At 37.0% G+C, this 19,648-nt stretch overlaps 1 protein-coding gene across 2 annotated transcripts in view; it reads left to right on the top strand.

Annotated features, from left to right (window-relative positions):
• Positions 1-893: 893 nt before the first annotated feature.
• LOC100644389 (monocarboxylate transporter 2) overlaps positions 894-19,648 on the top strand; it is a 43,495-nt gene continuing 24,740 nt past the window's right edge. Inside the window, exons 1-2 of one of the 2 annotated variants that reach the window (XM_020863268.2) lie at positions 894-1,118; positions 3,398-4,086. In XM_020863268.2, coding sequence (XP_020718927.1) covers positions 3,756-4,086 — 331 coding nt within the window. In that variant the 5' untranslated portion in view covers positions 894-1,118; positions 3,398-3,755. Of the gene's footprint in view, positions 1,119-3,397; positions 4,087-9,874; positions 11,832-19,648 lie in introns of those variants that run through there. The other variant, XM_012313012.3, reaches the window with a different exon arrangement.

A 19,648-nucleotide genomic window follows, 5' to 3' on the forward strand; every position in this document is an offset into this window, starting at 1 on the left:
GAACATTGAAAAACTCCGAAAAATCTAGAAAACTTTGAATTGTTATTAAAAATACCACATACGTGTTATATTCCACATTCTAAATCTCCAAATTTAGTACTTTGAAAACATTAATTTTATCAAAAATACCATGGTTTTAATAATTATCAAAATAAATAATCTCTATCTGTGCCATATTTGAATAAATTTTATACTTTTACTCTTAAAGCATATGACTCTAAAATACTTCTGCATCCTTCCAATTATCAAATTACCAAATTTTTGATCTTGTAAATCTCCCATCTCAAAATTTAAGCCTCACGGTTTCAACTAATTCACTTACGATTCTAAATTCCACACTTCTTAATTAGAAAAATCATGTCAATTATAGATTAATTACATAATCATGTCAATTCCATTTATTAGAAATAAATTATATTACATTTACATTTGCAATAACTCAAATTCACCTACCTAAAATTAATTTGCTCCATTAGTTATTATTTCTACGACTATATAATTAACAAGTTAAAATAGCTGTTGCATTTCTAAGGAAAAATTCTCATAAATCCATAATTCCACATTCTCCAAGAAGTATTCATACTACGATACACCTTTTCAACGACCATTAACCAGTGCAAAAATCGCTGGAGGCAGCAGTCTGTACACCCGCGATCGACGAAAGGTCTGCAAAAACGTGCATAGTGGGCCGATAGTCGATTGCAGATCTTGGAACACGAGCACAGGTGCAAAGTCGGCGAACGATACCTGTGGATACGCAAGGATCCGCTCTCGTTGGAGGCGGCACACGAGCGGCGGTGGTGCTCGTGCAAAGTCGGGACAAGAAGGGGCAAAAGTGGAAACAGAGAGAGGGAGAGAGGCCGGCTTTCGTCGCAGTAGCATCAGTCGCCGACACCGCGCGATACACTGCGCTTTGCACATCTTCGAGTCTCGTTTTGCTTTGTTCGAACGATCGTTCTTCGACGAGAAAAAGATTCTAATGCGAACCTAAGTCGCGATCACGTGTATCTAATCGTAATTCGGGGAATATTTACCGTGAATTTTCTGCCTGAAGGAGTTTGAGATCAACGGATGGTATTTGAGAAATCGGCGGTATAGCAACAAGTTGGGAGCAGCAAGTAATTGTTTTTATCGTTGTAGTTTGGGAAATTGAGAATGCCAATGTGATGCGTTGAGGTTGTGGTTTATGTAAGAATAATTTACTGACTGCAGTTTTTAGACCGCGAGATTGAAGTTTAGATGTGGTTATAGTAGCCGTTAGCTACTGCCGTATCTACGGTTTCGTTTGGAAAATTCAAATCGTAGCACGTGTATGTGATTTTGGTAAAATTGAGAATCAGCGAGTGATTCTATTTAGTTTGGTTTATTTTTTGAAAATTAATTGCTTTCGCATTTATTTCTAAATAGAGCTGTACTATCGTCCCAAGTTTAGTTTTTCAAAATTGGTACATATATATATGATAAATTTATGTTTGAGAAATGAAACTCAAATGAAAAGATTCAGAATGATAGGTGGTTACTTTATATTGTTAATATAAGGTTTATAAAGACTTTTCTCGCTGAAAAGTACCAGCCGTGCGCAAGCAATAGATTTTCACAATGATATAGATCCTCGTGGGCGTGCGAGTTCATAACACACAAACTTCAATATTCTCTCAACGTACACACATAGTTCATAAACTTAAAAGCCTGGAAAGTGCAACTGGCCAGAGGCACTCAATTACGTGTTTATAAAACCTGAGAGATCCCGGTCATAATACTTCCTTCAGAATCCTTCCTACCAATCAAGGAATTCTACCAAAAACATCAACCGTTTTCAATGTAGCAAATAAATTAAGTTTCTCCGAATAACATTTCATAATCAAGCGTTTCAAACAAATGTAACTTCCAAATTCGACCACAGGTTTCCAGTTTATACATTGAATAAAGTTACCAAACAGGGAGTACCAAATGAAAGATCGGACAACAAATTAAAAGATTAACAAATTTTCAATCCGACAAATAAATTAATTAATTTCTCCGAATTGCGATTAATTAAGCATTTTAAAACAAACGATATTCCCAAATTCCACACAGGTTTCGTACATTGCATAAAATTGCCAAACAGGGAGAAAAATCCGTTAATTACGATTTTAATTATCGTCGAAATTTTTTATGGTAGTTACGCGCGCATGGTATCAATTCGTTATGTTTATGAAAATTATTCGGTTCGATTTCACACTCGAGAACTCGTTTTGCGACTTCATCGCTCGCTCTTCGTACAGTCATCACTTGCGCTTTACCTCGTAACAACTATTGTCAATGTTTTCTATTGTAACGTAATAACTCGTCTGAGGGTACAATGAATCGAAAATTTCTTAAAAATCAAGCATTAGGCCAAGGTACATTAAAATCACGGAACTTTATGATTGATCGATGATGCGATATAAAAGATTCGTCACGAATCGAAGTAATTTACAACTGCTCATTTTGAGGCCTCGATTGATTCATCTTTACAACTTTCCCGAAAGATTTCCTCTCGAGTATTGCATAAACTACCAAGTTGCCCTTCTTCGATCGTTTTATTCGCTCAGTCAGTGATACATTCGATTGATCGAATCGAGCAACCGTTATCATAATTTATGCTCATGAATTTGGTCCGGGAGCTGGGATGAATTCAATTATGGTAGAATTCTGTATTGAATTGATAATCGTGGAGTGCATATAGCTTCTCGGATATAATGGAAATTTTTAGGTGAGATATAATTAGGCAATAAATAATTTTGTAGCGATTATTAGAATTATAAAATATACGATCATTCTTTTCTGATATTTCCAATAAAACTTATATTTCATGTGTACATTTGTATAAGAAAATGTGTATAAGTATTTCGAAGGAAAAGAGTTTCGCCTATATGTTCCTAAAAAGATAACGGAAATTAATAAAAAAAAACTTTCTATCGTGAATGATACGAAATTTCCAAATAAAATACTACAGTATTTGACAAAAATTCACCGCAACAAAATTCAATACAATTCAAGCATAATAAAATTCCTCGAGCTGACGTTCTCGAGTAAAATATTATTAATCACAATGGCGCAGTAGATAATTATAACAAACGATGCCTTAGAAGCCAACATTTCATGGCAAGTTTACAATATTTCACTGATCCCTATAAAACTCCTTTTACAATTTTTCCATATTCGATTCAATATAAAGAGACCACTCCGTAATCCACGTACACACGCACTAAATAAAAACGTCTGCTTTCATACACACAATAAACACACTCCCATTCTCCAATAGCCCGGCAAAAATCTCGAAAACCCGTGAACGCGCTCGACCACGAAGATCGTCAGACAGTCGTTCGTAAAAAAAGCTGGGACAAGCGGTTTAAGAGAGTCAAAATCCTCGCAGATAAATCAGTGGAGAGCCGAGGAGTCGTGACAGGTGGGGAGAGCTTTCCGTGCGAGGCATCCGAAGGAATTCGCGACGCGCGTCCCACGGTTCTTTTCAAGGAACGAAGACACGAAGAACTCGATTATCTGCGCGAGAAAACGAGTGGCTCGCGCTACTGTCACCCCAGGAAGAGACGCACGACAAGGACGTACGCTGCCTTCCAGACGATCGACAGCATGCTTCTGACGAAACAGGGCAAGTGGTGGTCCCTCGAGCCAGCGCGAATGCACGCGCGAAGGGTTGCGCGAGCGAGAAAAGCGAGCGTGCACGACACGGGCACGTAGTCTGTCCGAAGGTGAATAGAAGCGTGCGTGTGATGTCGATATCGCGGGCTCGATCCTGGCCGCTTCTGGACCCGTGCGCCAAGCAAGAACGCGAAAACGTTCGTTCGGAGAAGGTGGCGCAGAAACAAAAAGCAACAGGAGAAACGGAAGAGAAGAACTGTCATCCGCATAACAGCAGCCCTCAAGTGCAAGCAAGGCGACTTCTGTCGAGGCATTATTATCCAGAAGGAGGCTGGGGATGGGTGGTCACGGTCGTCAGCACGTTGGTACATTTGCTGGGACCAGGTTTGCAACTCTCCATCCCGGCCACTCTCGCGCTACCAGCTACCGTCAAGTTTTATCATCATCCTCTGCATACAGCCGGTGAGTTAGCGAAATGTGTATTTGCAGAAGTAAACATAGTAAAGTTGGCCATTCTGTTTGGAGATTTTGGGGTTGATGGTATATAGCTGATGAGAAACGTAAGTGAATTGTCACTGGTAGGTTGATCTGGACGGTTATATCATATGGAGCAGATGCTCGTTTTGAGTGGGGGTCCAGGGAGACACATTATCGCGCTGAAATTCAGGGAGAATTCGTGTTAATTTGTGTTTTGTTGGCACGTAGTATGTGGAATACGTTTTACAGAAAAGGTAGTAGGATAATTCTTTGTTTATGTATTTGTAGGAAATACGGTTACTTTTATTAGAATCATACGCTCTTGAATTTGGATTAGTTGTTACCATTTTGGAAGAATCGTTGGCTGTAAATATTTTAAGTTATGATAGTATATTCAGAGAATGATATACTGTTATTAGCTGCATACACCTTTTAACCACGGGAGACGCGAAATTGTGCAGAATGAAATATGAGGTACCCAAACATGGAACGGAGGATTTATTTTCGATGAAGTTTACGGTAATACTTTTGACGTATAATGCCTGTGATAGTTTTCCTTGTGGCACAAAGATAATAGCAATTTTCATAAATTCTTTTTTATTGCACCATTAGTATCGTTACAATGTACGACTACACGAAAGAAATGTTTAATTAGAGGTTTGCCATGATCTATTTTACAGCAACCACACATTTGATGGAGAAACATGAAAAGAAGACACCTCTTTATAGAAGCTTAGGTTCGACTTAACAATCTTGTACAAAATTTACGACACGCAAACGGTTTCACTGGTTATGCAACCGAGTGGCGAACCTCCATCAAATTACGAATGCAACTTCCTATTGAAATTGTCTTTTAATTGACAAAGTCCACGCGATTGTTTCTACTTCTTGGTAAAATTTAGTAGGTAATTGGAAAATGTGGTATCTAGTATACGAAGCTTACAATCCAACTTATCTGATTAACAAATTAAAGATGGAAATTGCAAAGTGGAAACTATTGACTTCAGTATTTGTAAAATTACGAATTTGCATAATTGCAACAAATTTAAAGATTTTAAATTCTCCAAGTTCTGGGTTTGTTGAAATAACTTGACAATTATTGAAATTAAAAATGTTTGAATTTGTAAAATCATTTCGATACAATAACAGAATATGTACTTTATAAATATTAAGTACGTAATACTTATCGATTGCATTAGACAACTCGGTTTTCTAGCTAATAGTAGAAATTTTTCTGTTTCATCCCTAACCATTCTGTTTTCCTCGATTTCTTACGTCTTTCCTTCAGGGAGCTCTTAAAGGCAACATATGAGACGAGAGTTTTTATAGGAGAAACTTGCGGTGGCAGTTATGAAAGGCATTTATCACAGTTTTCAAACTCGATCACTCCTATTAGCACCAACACTATAGTATCAATCAGTACATTTGTCAAAAGGGATAAATGTCTCATACAACTAATGAAATTATAAATACAGAGATGTTTCGCGTAAAAAAGCTTTCTATACGTTTCCAAATATCCTTGTATTATATCCTCAATATCCCAAAACATTTTTCAAATGATATAAAATATTTTAGAAAATTGTTTAGAAAATTTTAGAAAATAGATTAGAATCTATAATATATTACTTTTCACGAAAGAAGTTTAAATCAACACAAGACGATTCCTGTACTTGGATTCAAAAAGATTTAAAGGTTATTGCTTTGATTTAACATTTTATATTTCCAAGTTTATGTCAATAATAAGGAGAAATATATTTTTCTTAGCAATAAAATGCGTTAGAGATTCGTATAATATTAGGATATCACGAATGCAAAGACCGTTTGTTGTTTCTAAAAATAAACGCTGAGTGCTCATACTAAGTTTCATAGCCCGCGGTAACGTTTATATCATATTGCGTTTACGACTAGCGCTCAGGGCACATCATATAGTGACATCTTTCAACGTCGTCAAAAGTCTAGGGAATTTACGTGACTTTTAACCTGAATTACCGACTAGGACAGAGTTAACATCATAGCGCACTCTACATTTCAACCATGTAAGATCCAAAGAAAGCAGTCGATATAAAGTAAACTACTCGTTTTTCATTTACTCTTTTATCCATCAGTCGGAATTTCTAAAATATGGCGCCTTATTTAAGAAGTTCACAGTTCTGACGAGTTCTATGTAAGTTTCAACTTACGAGAACTTCATTAATATACTTTATCTCTTCGCGACTATTTCTTAGTGAAACTTTACTTCTAGGAGATAAATTATTGATAATGTTTACAGAAGAAATGGATGTTCTAACTGATCAGAAATATGATTCTCCTTTCAGCAGAATATAAATAATTCATGTTTGAAAAATATTATAAACATCTTTAAACTAGCAAACGTAGAAAAATATAAATGTATATATAAATTTCATAGGTTGTACAATATAATACATACTCCGACTAATTTATTCATTCATTCAAATCAGTTCTATCATTCAAATAAACAGAAAGAAGAGCGATTAGAATAAAGGGTAGGCAAGCCTAACTATCTCACTTATCTCAACACTTACTATACATTGAAGCGCTGAGAGTTATTGAAACCAAAATCATTAGGTTATTTTAATAGCAAAATTGTCCAAACCGTAATGCAATCCTATTGCGCAATTTTAAGTATATCAATAAAACTTGATTAAACTCACTTTTATTAAAATAAGAACTCAAAAACTACGAATGATATAGTGCGACGCAAATAACGGTATCGTTTCATTGCAAACATAATAATCTACAACCCATAACAAAGATCTGAAACGATTTCTTGCCGATTTGCCGAACACGTCATCCTGACGTGTAATAGCAGCCGGTTCTTTTCTCAACATAGCACGAGCGTATCGGTCAACATTGATCGAGCGATTTGGCCCTGTCTAACCCTGATATTACATCAACGTTTAATCTTAGATCTGGACATGTATTCGACCATGAAAGTGTGAGCCATATTCAAAGGTTGACAGTGCGCAGATTACAAACTGCATTAATTACGTGCTGGAAATGTATCTGGAGGCACTATGTTTATCGTTATATCTACATCGACAGATCGCTACTTTCATTACTACTTTGATCTAGCTATTCTTATAAAACTACTCCAATTTGATGCATTAAGGATTCCAATTTTAAATATCTTTTATTAGTAAAACATAATATTCCTAACAAAATAGTATTTACATAAACCGCCCTAGAATAGGTAGTACAACCGGCAAAAGCTCTGTTGAGTACGTATGCTTGATTCACTTCTGTAATAAAATTACTTTAATTCAGTGCGCGTTGAACGTACCCCATGGAGAATTAATTATCAATAAATTTGCGTATGGCCAATTAATTTTTAAGCTTTATCTTCTCATAAACGTAGCTTTAAGTAAGAGTTTTTATTTTTATTCGATTTGTTTTCGCAGATAACCTCCTGTCTGAGTAATTGTGTCTACTAATTGTTAATCGTAAATTAGTTTACTTTAGACCATTAGTATGTCATTAACGAATTATTGTAGTTATTAATAGTTAATTTACGTTAAAATCATTCAATACGTTCGTAATAAATGCAGACAGTCCATCTCATCCACTTCATACATTTCTAATATCTCATAAAACAAAATAACATTGAAATTGTTATTAAATAGGTTTTTGGAGTTTGATATTTAATTGATTCGCACAGATTCAGTTTTTACGTTCTGTATTTCACCACCATGTACAGCCATATGAACACACTGGATACGCTTAGATAATTAACACGTGGTCGACGCTTAAGACAAAGAAGCGTCGTTAGAAGTCGTACCAACTTAGCATGTAGGAACTAGTGATCATGCCAACTTAACATTTCCTCGACAGAAATTACGGTAACAGCGAGGTTAATAAGGACATGTAAAAGTGTTTAGATTAGTGTCGCACGGTGCGCTTATTACCACGAACGTGTTAATGTCAATCCATACAGCGAGAATATTTAATTTATGCCGGGTTTATGATCCGACTCGCATCACAGTGACGTGTCGTTTAATGTACGCTGATGATACACATCGGCTGATGGAAGGTAAATACGGAAGGCCCACAAATTCATATATGTATTTTGCTCGAATAGGGGAGAGTAGAGAAGAGAGTAAAGACGAGCGACTACAATGGACAGGGATTTTCGGTGTGTAAGGGGTGAAAGCGCGTCGAAACGAAAGGGCTTTCCGGCGCAAATGAAAAAGTTAGGATCATCGCGGCGATTTCGTCTTTTTTATTCTTGGTCTGACAAAATTACTCACGATCTCTGAGATCTCTGAGCATAATTCTATGATACTGGAAAGGATGGAGGCTGACGGAGGGTTGCGTCGGATGAAACGCTCGGGTAGATTAAACCGAAGACGCTTTTGGGAGTTTGACGAGTCTTCTGGCGACGCGGGTGGTGTTTCGTTTTAGATTCGCCTGCTCTGTTGCAAGAAATACGGAAAATTATAGAAATTGCCAGCAATATTATAGGAATATATTAAGATCATCACTCGTTTGAATATTCCCCCTGAATTTCTTTAGAAAGCGCTGGTTGTTGTACTAATTATGAGAAATATTAGTTGAATGTCCTGCAATTTATAGACAATGGATACTTATGCAAATTTAAATTTATATAATTTCTATGGTTAATATTTTTTAATTATACGTTTAGTTGTGTGTTTTATTGTGCACTTTCTTTTTAAAGGAAAGAAGGTTATTCTTTATTGGGATATTAAAATTAAGTTCTGGCTTAATAAAGTGCATTGTGAAGCTAAACATGTTCGGGGCACATAAAGTGTCTGAAATACGCTTACAAGCTGCATCACGATCTCTTAAAGAAATATACCGCAAGAAAGTATATCAACTAACGAAGTATCTTAATCGAATGGAGCTACGTGGGAAGAATCGACTTGAACAACAAGCTTTTCTGCGCGAGATATCTTATCTATGCTTCGCCTATAACTTTAAATACATTTCTCTCACGAAGAAAGCTTTTTCGCTTACCATGACAACCAATCTCCTTATCAAACGAACCACTATGAACCTTCTTTAATAAAAATTATCATTAAGCAATAACAAATGACCATAAATTAACCATCAGGAAACAAATAAGTACAATTGAGGAACTTTCACAGTAATTCAAAGAAGTTTCAATATTTTCGTAAGCCACTATAAATCAAAAATCAAAGTAAGCAAGTCAAAAATAAGCAAATGTTCACATCTTACTTTCAGCGGCAATGTATACAGCCAGCCATGTTCTAAATATATATAGGCCAGTATATAGGCCAGTATATAGGCCAGTCATGTTCTAAAAGCTCAATCAACAACTTTTGTTTTATTTTACATTAGAATATAAATGAAATAACAGGTTTATAATAAAATACTTAGAAAATAAAAGCAGGGACAAACATAAAATTTGTAGTAAATGTCAGTTGTTACTCGAATACTTATAGCCTACAGTGGATGTTTACCATAAATCTATAGCCTCTTTTTCTCCAAGCTCCTCAATCACCAACTATACATACAATTACTTCAAGTATCACTCTCACATTCTTCAAATTACAATTCTTCAATTACATTTCTACCTTCGTTTCAAGTAACAAATCGACGAACGTTACTTACGCAACAAGCTCGTTGGAAGCAGTATTTCTCGCGCATAATTGCTTCGCTTTTGCCATCGGAACAACGGCTACCTGAACATTCCGCGAACATACAAAGTGGCTGGAGCAACCAGCGCGGAGGGGGTTTAGAAAAAGAGAGAGGGATTCCTCCGGCTTCGGTTCCAGAAGCGCAGCTGTCGAGCGTGGCCGCGCGGACAGCCGCACGATTCTTGGCCGACGCGGTTCTCCGGCCAGTTTGCGTGCTGAGCGTGGCGCGCTCGGTTGCTTACTTCTCGTATCCTCGACAGCCTTCAGATCGCCGAGATATCTATATTCAAACCGTATAAAACCGGGTCCTATATACGTTGCCACCAAAATCGCGAACCGGTTGAATTTGTCTTAAGCCAGAGAATTTCTCCGAACGAGACTCTAATTACTGTTATAACATTGAAATGTAACAGAATCGTGTAGTTGCAATTGTCAAGTATGCATCGTAACTTTCCTCTGCTAAAATGACGTTTAGAAGTCGCATTTAAAAACGGAAGGAAAGAAAAGGAATAAATAAAATTAATAACAGGAGATTGTTTTGTAAAATAGAAAAAAGTAGATGATATAAAATGTGTATTAGCTCAAGCATTGAATATCATCATTTTGCAAGTCCAAATTGCAAAATCTTTAACTGGATGATTCATGGAACGCAATTGAACACGTAATTTGACTGTCACGACTTAATCTCGCATTTTTGCTCTGGTGAACAGTAAGTAAGGAATCAGGGATCCTTTGGCGGAGGGGAAATGGAAGAGGCAGAGGAGACAGAGAATCGACGACGAAAACGGCGAAGACGACGAAGACGCGAATGGGAAGAGGCTTGAGAACACCGGATAATGGCTGCTTCTCGCGTCGATCTGGAAATCGGCGATGATCGAACGACAGTCAATAAGTCATCGCTCCTTTGTGAATCTCTGACTTCCGAAGATTCAAGTGTCACCAGCGATATCGAGAGAAAGCGAAGGATTGCGAATAAAAATGACGGAATGAGAGGACTCGTCGTCGTGGAGGACCATCGTAGGACATCCAGCGAGGACGTCCAAGGACAAAATTTGACGGTTCACGAACGTCCAGATAAAAATAGATCGCTTCTCGTTCAAGATGGAAGGAGCAAAAGTACGAAAAACACAGAACTTGCTGACAAACTGAAAAGTTCGCGGCAGCATGACGCATACAAGCTTCCCACTGAGCACAAACGGCTCAGCGTAAACTTCAGGCCCGATAATTCAATACAGATTAAGAAACAGAGGGTCGCGAAGTCGAAGAAGAAGCCGGAGAACACGCAGACATCGATCTCTGGGGTCATCTATAAATTAGTAGGTACGACCAGGCAGCGTGGATCGAAAGAGAACGTTGGTAAAGGGGATCGACGCGAACTTTCACCGCGGTATAGACCACGGAATCACGCGAATTTGATCGTTGATACGGCGGAAGGTACAATTGAGAGAAGGTCTCGGGCAGAAGTGCCTCGTAAACTTGCCGATTCTTCGAGAGACAGACCGATAGTAAAAGGGCGCGAGGACAATGAGAGGAGGGTAACTCGATCATCCACGAGCCAGGAAAGTCCTCGTGTCAGTGAACCCCGATCCTCCAACGACGTGACGCCTGTTCGTAAAGTCGGAAAACACGTTGGCCAAACTAAGTGTCCAAATTGTGATGAATCGCATCTTTCTTACGAAAAGTCTTATCTGCCTAAATATTCCGGATTTTTAGAATGTGAAGGACTAGCGTACGAAGAGAACTACGTAAAGGAGGCGAATGGAGAGAAATCAAAGCACGAGACCCCTGTTGCGTCGTTACTATATCACAGCAGGTCTTTGCCACGATTATCTGTACACGACAGTGGTGTCGCGTGCAGTGGAAACGAACAATCGCCTGCCGCCGGCCACGCGCACAATTCCAAGCAATTACTGACTGATTTAAAGCAACTGCATACATTGAAACAACATTATTATCCGGAAGGAGGCTGGGGATGGGTCGTGATGTTTGTTGGCATGCTAGTGCAGATGCTGTCCTATGGAGTACATGGGGCCAGTGGCATTTTCCTGCAGCAGGTGACTGACAAATTTGCCCACGCTGTGTACTGGGAGTCAGGTTAGTTTATTTTGGGAAATTGTTCCGAAGATTTAGTTGAGGAGTTAAGGTTATTTGGTACGATTTATAGATAGACGATTTATATACAATGGTTCGTGTAGATGTTTGTACACTTAAAAGCTTTTCTCGCGTGTTATATGAAAGATTAGCTATATATATATGTTATATAAAAAATTTGAAAATATATATACAGTATTCACAAGAAGTATATGCGCACTATTGTATTTATTATAATATTTACGTAGTAATTAATTATGTCCAAATATATTAAAATTACACGTTCGTAATACCTGTATTTCCGTGTATAGTCTTCAACCCGCTTTTAATTTACTATTCAAACTTTATAATAAATTCGTTATTCAAACACCACACGTATCAGTACCTCGTGTTGCAACAGGGCGATGTACAAGTACCAATTTAACGTTCAGTTTCAAACAATCTATTCACGTGTATGTAGCCATTTGCTTATCCAATTCGATCATCTACTCATTTATATAACAAATCGATTGACGAATCGTTGAAACCATAGTAATGCCGATTTTTCTTATGTTTCATTCAACATTAGATTTACGCGAAGCGTGCATGTTTTTAACATATTCGCTATCATCGTAAGTTGGAGCAGCATGTTTCTTTCATTTTTATTCATTTAATACTATAATATTTTTATGAGGTTTGGGTTAGGTACTAACCACAGCAGGTACATATATTTTTTCAAGAGTATCTCCGCCTCTCTGATTAATTATGAAGAAAATAATTTAGAATGTGTCATTTCACTTGGTTTAGTAATTCTTTAGTAAATCAATCAGTAATAAAATCCAAACATATTAGCTAACATAAATAATCGAGAAGCAAGAGAAAAGAACAGAAGAAGGAAATGAGTAATAAAATTGGAACATTAACTACCGATAAAGTTTCAGTCTATTCCAATTCGACCATAAAACGGCGCAGAACGTTATCGCGATTGAAAGGGGCAGAAAGTTGCAACGTGTGGGAATAGTAGGTGAAATTAAAGAGCGTCAGCTGGCTGGGCCGTGCGAAACAAGGCTGAAATCACGATGCATCTTCCACCTTGTTGCCCGTCCACTGGCGCTTTGTCTGCGCGCGACTGTTTCTCTCGTTTCCGTGGCCACGAAACGTGCATGGTCAGGCACGTATATCGCTCTTTGGCGAACATCCAAGCGGCACGAGTGTCGCCGAGTATTCTTACATCTGCCGCCTAATAAACGAGATATGAATCGCGCTAATTATACATCACACCTTCTTGCCGTTCGTTTACTTCGGTTCGTGGCTACGCTTGGAGAAAAAGACGCGGATGAATGCCACTTGGCAAACGTTCCATCCCTTGTCGTTGGCAAACTTTATGAGTCTCCGATGAGTTATCAAGAACATTGTGGGATTATAGTAGTAGCTTTCATCGCAATATGATTTTCTACACATCTTTGATTCCTATCTCTGTAGTTGATGATATGAAATAGTCGAGCTTCTTACAATTACAAGCCAAACCGATCAACTCCACCCTTTACCTCCTATCTTATATAACATACAATTATTCATACACATTACCTAGTATACAAAAAATAATTTAAATATATGAAACTCACCAGTATTCTACATGATTCGATTGCGATTTGATAAGAAAAGACTCTAATGATATCGATTTATTAGGAACTTAGTAATGAATGTAATATTGGGATTTATTTAGTTTATTCTATTACAAATCAAAATCTATTTTTAATTGTTTTATGTAAGAAGAAATATCAGAGTTAATTGTAAATTCTAAATGATTTCAAGGGGTATAGTAATTTCTGATGAATTGAAGTAACATGGAAAAGCAAATATAGATATGTATTTCAATATATTCTAGTTGAATCAACAAACATAAGTTTCTCAATACACTTTGCGCACCACAAGCAACATCTTAGCGAAACCACGGGGAAAATCTACACAGGCTCGCGATGGTGCCGGCCGGTCTAATAATCCTTAGAAAATATTCGCAATTCTAAGGAGATGCCGCGTTGTCCCTCTGCTGTTTCTCACACGTGGCCCAGTTATCTCTCGAAACGGAAGCAAGCGTTCCCTTATCGAAATAGTAATAGCTAAACTGAATTGGAAAGCAGACGGCTATTCAATTATCATAAAACACACGAATGAAACGTGGAAACAATATATTTTTGCTCGCTTTCCTTTCATAAAATATCCATATCGATTTTCAATTTAATAATATTTTACTGATATTGTCTATGATCAGATTAAATAAAGAATCTCCGATTTCAAGTGTTATAAAATTAAATTTATAGGTAGACACAACTTTATCAAGAGTTCTTGACAAATGTATTTACTACACAAAATTCTATAAATCTACGTATTAGAACTACATTTATTTGAATTCCATTTATTGAATTGAAATTTTAGTTATTACCCGGTTAATTGAGCTACTGACTGATCTTTTACCCTCAGGAATTTATTACAATACAACCGACCAGCAGTCAGACCAGAAAATTTTGAGAAACTCTTTAAAGCAACATTTTCTCTAAAATTCCTGCAGACAACGGTAATTTCTCAAAATTTCATCCACGGCTTCTTTCGAACTCGTTCCGCTAACGAAGCTGCAATAGTGGTTCATGAATCGGCCAATAAAGACAAATGAATTGCTCTCTCACCTTTACGTCATCCACGGGTGCTCGATGTCAGTGAAACGATTCGAAGACTTACTGTCTAGGAATGACGTCATAATAGAACGTTGATCCTGTTCTCGTTTGAGAAAGCGTCGTTCATGAGTGCGTGCACATTTGAGGGCAGGTGAGGGACTCGATTATTTAGGTGGGCCTAGTTCCTATTCAAAGACGACTAGAAATCCAAATCACACGATCGAGAGCAGAATTCCAGCTGATTCGGTGACTGCTCTTTGCTCGAAATCCATGAGAAACTTCCTTTAATTATGTTTATTGTAAGGTATATTAAATTCAGAAAAGTCGATCGTACGAATTATGACGCGTTCGCTCGATTTCCTCTATTTCTGGCTGTTTTCGTCGGTGTCGTGACCTCGTTATGAAAACGGGAGGCAGCGGTTGATGAATTGCTGGCGTTTATGTAAAATAGGTGAGCCACGTGATTTTTATATTTAAATAGCATGAGATAAAATGGGGACCAGGTAATTAGAAATTGAATAGACAACAACATTTGGGATTTTATCTGTTCAGGAGAAACGTGCAGAAAATTCTAAACTGTTGTTTACAGCGTCTAGTTATACGAGGTTGGTTTATAATATTTATAATATTAAATCCTAACATTTGCCATATGTGTTACATGTCATCCGATAGTTTCTATTCTCTTTTTTAATATTAATGAAATAGAAATACCTGTATAATTTTATATTTCCTCTTTTAAAGATATTTGTATTAATATCAGATACCGCTTCGTAACGATAATACTAGTATGATAACGTCATAATAAAAATAATTCTTTAGAAAGAACCTTCCTTGAATGGAAAGATCTTTAGTATCTACTTCGCCAGACCTCGTTTCGATCCCTTACCATCTTTTTTTATTTACCGTGAAACTACTATCGAATCTACTTATTCTATAACAACGTGAAATAGTGAAAATATTTCGAATATTGCTTTGCATAAAAAACAATTGATTTCTTCGAGCAACAAATTAACAAACTATCGGAACGTTAGGAAGAAATTATAAATAATAGTGGAAAATATTTAATTAATCAAATCATGTTAAATAATTATGAAAAAATTATAGTCTTCAATCGCAAAAACCATAGGAATTTATAGATCAACATAACTTATCTTTAACGAAAGTGCAGGTAAGACAAAACATTTGATAACCTTTCGAAATACAATTCTCCAATGAATACTTATTTTTACAGTATTAAGTCAGGGATCCATCAGATGAATTTACACAGTTTCCTATTCATGGCCGAATTAATTCGACATTATAATTCCATCATACCGTCACTGTCGAAAACTTTCACGGTAGATAGACAGATCGCCACCCACATGCGTTCGCGGCGCAAAGTTATCGATCAAATCGCGTAGAACGGAAATCTCGAGTGCTGATTTTATAATCGTTGCTGGTATGAATTCCAGTTAACAAGAACGCTCTTAGAAAAAGAACAGAGAGTAACCATGTGCACGTTTAAAAAGCATGACACAGGCTTTAACGAAGCTGTCGCATTCTTAGCTGCGGTATTAACCACATACGGACCGCGTAAATAGCCACACTCGCTTTAGGTGGGCCAGACGATTACAAGAAAAACATCGATCACGAATTCAATTAATTACTGAATCCACAGAAACTTTATTCGTCTTTGATTCCTATGGATTCTCTTCTTTTTACCTTAAGATGAAGAAAATAAACGAATTAATAGCTCAGCAAACGTTCTCGATTTTAGAAGCTTAGGTTTCTAAACTTATACGAAAAAATATTGCAAGGCATAATTCTAAATAAATTAAATAAATTATTAATGTTCGTGCAAATGTATATTTTCTTAGGGTGAAAGTAGAACATTTAAAGTAATACTCGATATATTATATCGTACATATTTCTGATACATTTTGCTCATTATACATACATATCGCAAACTAGTTATAAAAGTTCTAAGATCTATTAAATTATTTCAATTAGAACAGTTTGATAATTCCCCAATTATTTCTTTTGTTACTATTTCGTAATCACAAATATTATAGAATTGTTCTCGACACAGTGGCGAGAGAGTTTTTCGGGCACGAAGTTGCGATTGCGTTATTTAGAAAGTTAGATTCGAGGAAATGCGTGCGTGCGTCAAAGTGGTTGACTGGCAGGTATAAGTATGTGAGCGTGGGGGGATGAGTGTTCTTAAGCGTGGATAGTGTGTTGTGAGAGGGAAGTTTTAGACAGAGTAACAAGCTAAGGTGGAACTTTGTGCGAAACTTCGAGAGCAGAACGAGTTTTAAGAACTTACAATCAGCGTTTAAGAGGAGCTTGCCTGAACGAGACCCAGCCTGGCATTCTCATTTATTTCATTGCAATTATACTGTTTTAAGATTCATGCAAACTTTTAATTTTCCTCGCTCGAACTACATACTATCGTGATACACGCGGAAGAATTAATATTAACATAGATAGAAAGAAAATAAGACCTGAATTAGATTTTAAGTTTACTTCAAGAATATTTCAGTCGGAACAATTGGTAATTTCTTTTATGAATTTGATTTTATAAGCACTTTGTTCGCAGACACATCAATCAACTAATGCAATGTTCGACTTTTGACGAATACTGAAAGACATACGTTTGTATATGTAAAAGTTCACAAATTGAAATCATATATAAAAGAAAAATTCGCATTGCCAGTTTAAAAACGATACATAAAATGATCTTCAGGAAGATGAAACTATTCTTTGAAAAAGAGAATAAAATGGAATTTTGTTTCGCCTGACTTGATCACAGTCAATTAAACAAAAAAATAATTCATTCCTTGGCCTATCACAGTCGAAGTTATTATTTCATTCACACAAGAATGACAGTACATGCAAACCAAGCCCTTCTAAAATTCTATCAGATTAAAAATCCCCCTCTGAATTCCCCTGTGTCTTTTACAACATGTTCCTCCGTCTGATCAGGAACCCTCTTCCAATAAGGCGCGAAACACGCACGCTGTCAGATAGAATTCTTCGCTTACAACACGAGTATAAAACGCGAAACACGAGGAACAAACAGAGAAACCTGCAAAGTGGAAAGATGGAAGGAACGCGATAAAAGTGTTCTTGAAATCGCTCCCTACTGCGAATATGTAGATCCGCTATTTTTCATACAGCCTGTTACGAGATACCTTCACGTTGGAATTCTTCGAAATTCCCGCCTGTTAGGGGGGCGAGCTCTGCTAAGTTCAAATTCCTCCTGGGTAGGTTTCCGTTCGGGGACGCGGATTATTGTAACGGCGTAGATAAAGAAAAGTGGCCTTCGCGGGAGAAAAGAGAATCCCAGCTAAGAGGATTCTGGTATCAACGACGATGAGACGAAGCTCGTTCCACGAACGTTAACAATCAAACGGAAATGCCTCGGATCTCGTGAAATCTACCGGCTTGCTCGCGGATTTTTCTTCGTTTCTTGCGAAGATTCGTCTCGCGGTATTGCTTTTTCGTCGTAGTGGTTACAGAGAAAAAGCGAAATTACTTTCGGAAGTTACGCTGGGAAGTAGAAAATGCCAGATAACTACTGTTAGATAAGTTCGCAAGGGAAGCAGTTGCAATAATTGCATCTTCTTATCTGGAGGTGAAATTGATAGAGAAACTTGAGAACTACAAAATAGAACCACTGAAGATTAGAAAACAATTGGACCTTGCTTAGAAACCAGTTAGGTTTAATGCGATCAATACGAGTGTAAATTAAACCTTTTGTATTGTAACTGACGATTACTCGAAACTAAATTTCGGAGTTTTAAATGGTATCTTGTTGGAGTTTAAATTTATTCTGTAGGTATTATTAAGTGTCAAATGTTAATGTACACGAAAATATGTCTAAAATTCAGTTATTGTTTCTATTAGAAGGTAAGGAATACTTTGAAAACATAAGAATTAAGTTATAAAGCTGTAACCAATTAATAGTAAAAAAATAATGATAAATGATCTGACATATTATTCTTCGTATTATTGAGCTTATTTGCGTAATAATTTACTAGCTACTATTAGTAAATTGATAACTTAAAAGTTATAGACTATAAACTTCTCCTCGCGCGCTAATTTAAAAATAACAGATAATATATACTTTTGCATCTAACACTGTAAATGCAAATAATTCACACGATTAAAAGTACACATACTTCTTAATCAAACAGATTAGAAACAAGTTCTTAGAACAACGTGGAACTCCAAAAGAACCAAAAGATACTAGCTCCAGTTCCGCAAACAGTTGGCCACGATCGAGCCAAACGTCAAACAAGTCTCGGTTCCCCGACCGGTCTAACTTATTTTCGTTGCGAGCTACTTTCACGGTCGGAACGATTGCCCCATTTTATCCACATGTAATTTCTGACGTCACAACACGACGTTCCATGTACGGTGTATCACTACGACGTTACTGTCAACCGCAAATATGAACAGCTACGAGAGGGAGAAGCTGTGTGACGCGTGTTGGAATGAAGTTTGCGAGATGTAATTCGCGGACGAGTCTTTTGCTCGTCAGCCGTTATACGCGTGACAGAGCAACGATGCACGCGCGCTGTTCGCGACGCAAATTGCCCGACATAAAGTAATGAGAAATACGAGGCGCGCAAAAATACCAGGACGAGAATCGAGGCTGCGAACGAACGAGAAAAAAATTGTCGTTTGAGGAAAAGATGGAGAGCAGATTTATTGGGGAACGAGCACGGATACGTCGAGGAAACTTGACGTTTGGTGCCACAGAACACGAAAGAGCGCGCTATACGAGTCGGGGGAAACGTTTAAAATGCCTGAAACGCAAGACGACGCGACGTCGCGATTATTTGAATTTGTCTCGAAATGAGGAAAATGCTCGAAATGCTTGGATACGGGGGGTTGTGTGAAAGAGCTTGATGTTTGATGGGGGAACTGTTTTGCTAGCTCTGCTTCATTTCAATTTCATTTTTTAAGTAATATTCTTTTCTGTTCTTTAAAAAGTGAGTCAGCTATACACGTTCTAAATTTTATAATGACAAAAATCAATATATATAAAAATGAAATTTAAATGTCAAGAATTATTTAGTGACATTATATGATTTTTTAATGTTCATATAATAGATTTAGGCTTCTTTGCATTATGATTTATTAACTGATAATAATTAAAAAACAAATGACAAGATGTAAATT

This window comes from Bombus terrestris, chromosome 1 (assembly GCF_910591885.1).
Source record: "Bombus terrestris chromosome 1, iyBomTerr1.2, whole genome shotgun sequence".
Classification (NCBI taxonomy): Eukaryota; Metazoa; Arthropoda; class Insecta; order Hymenoptera; family Apidae; genus Bombus; species Bombus terrestris.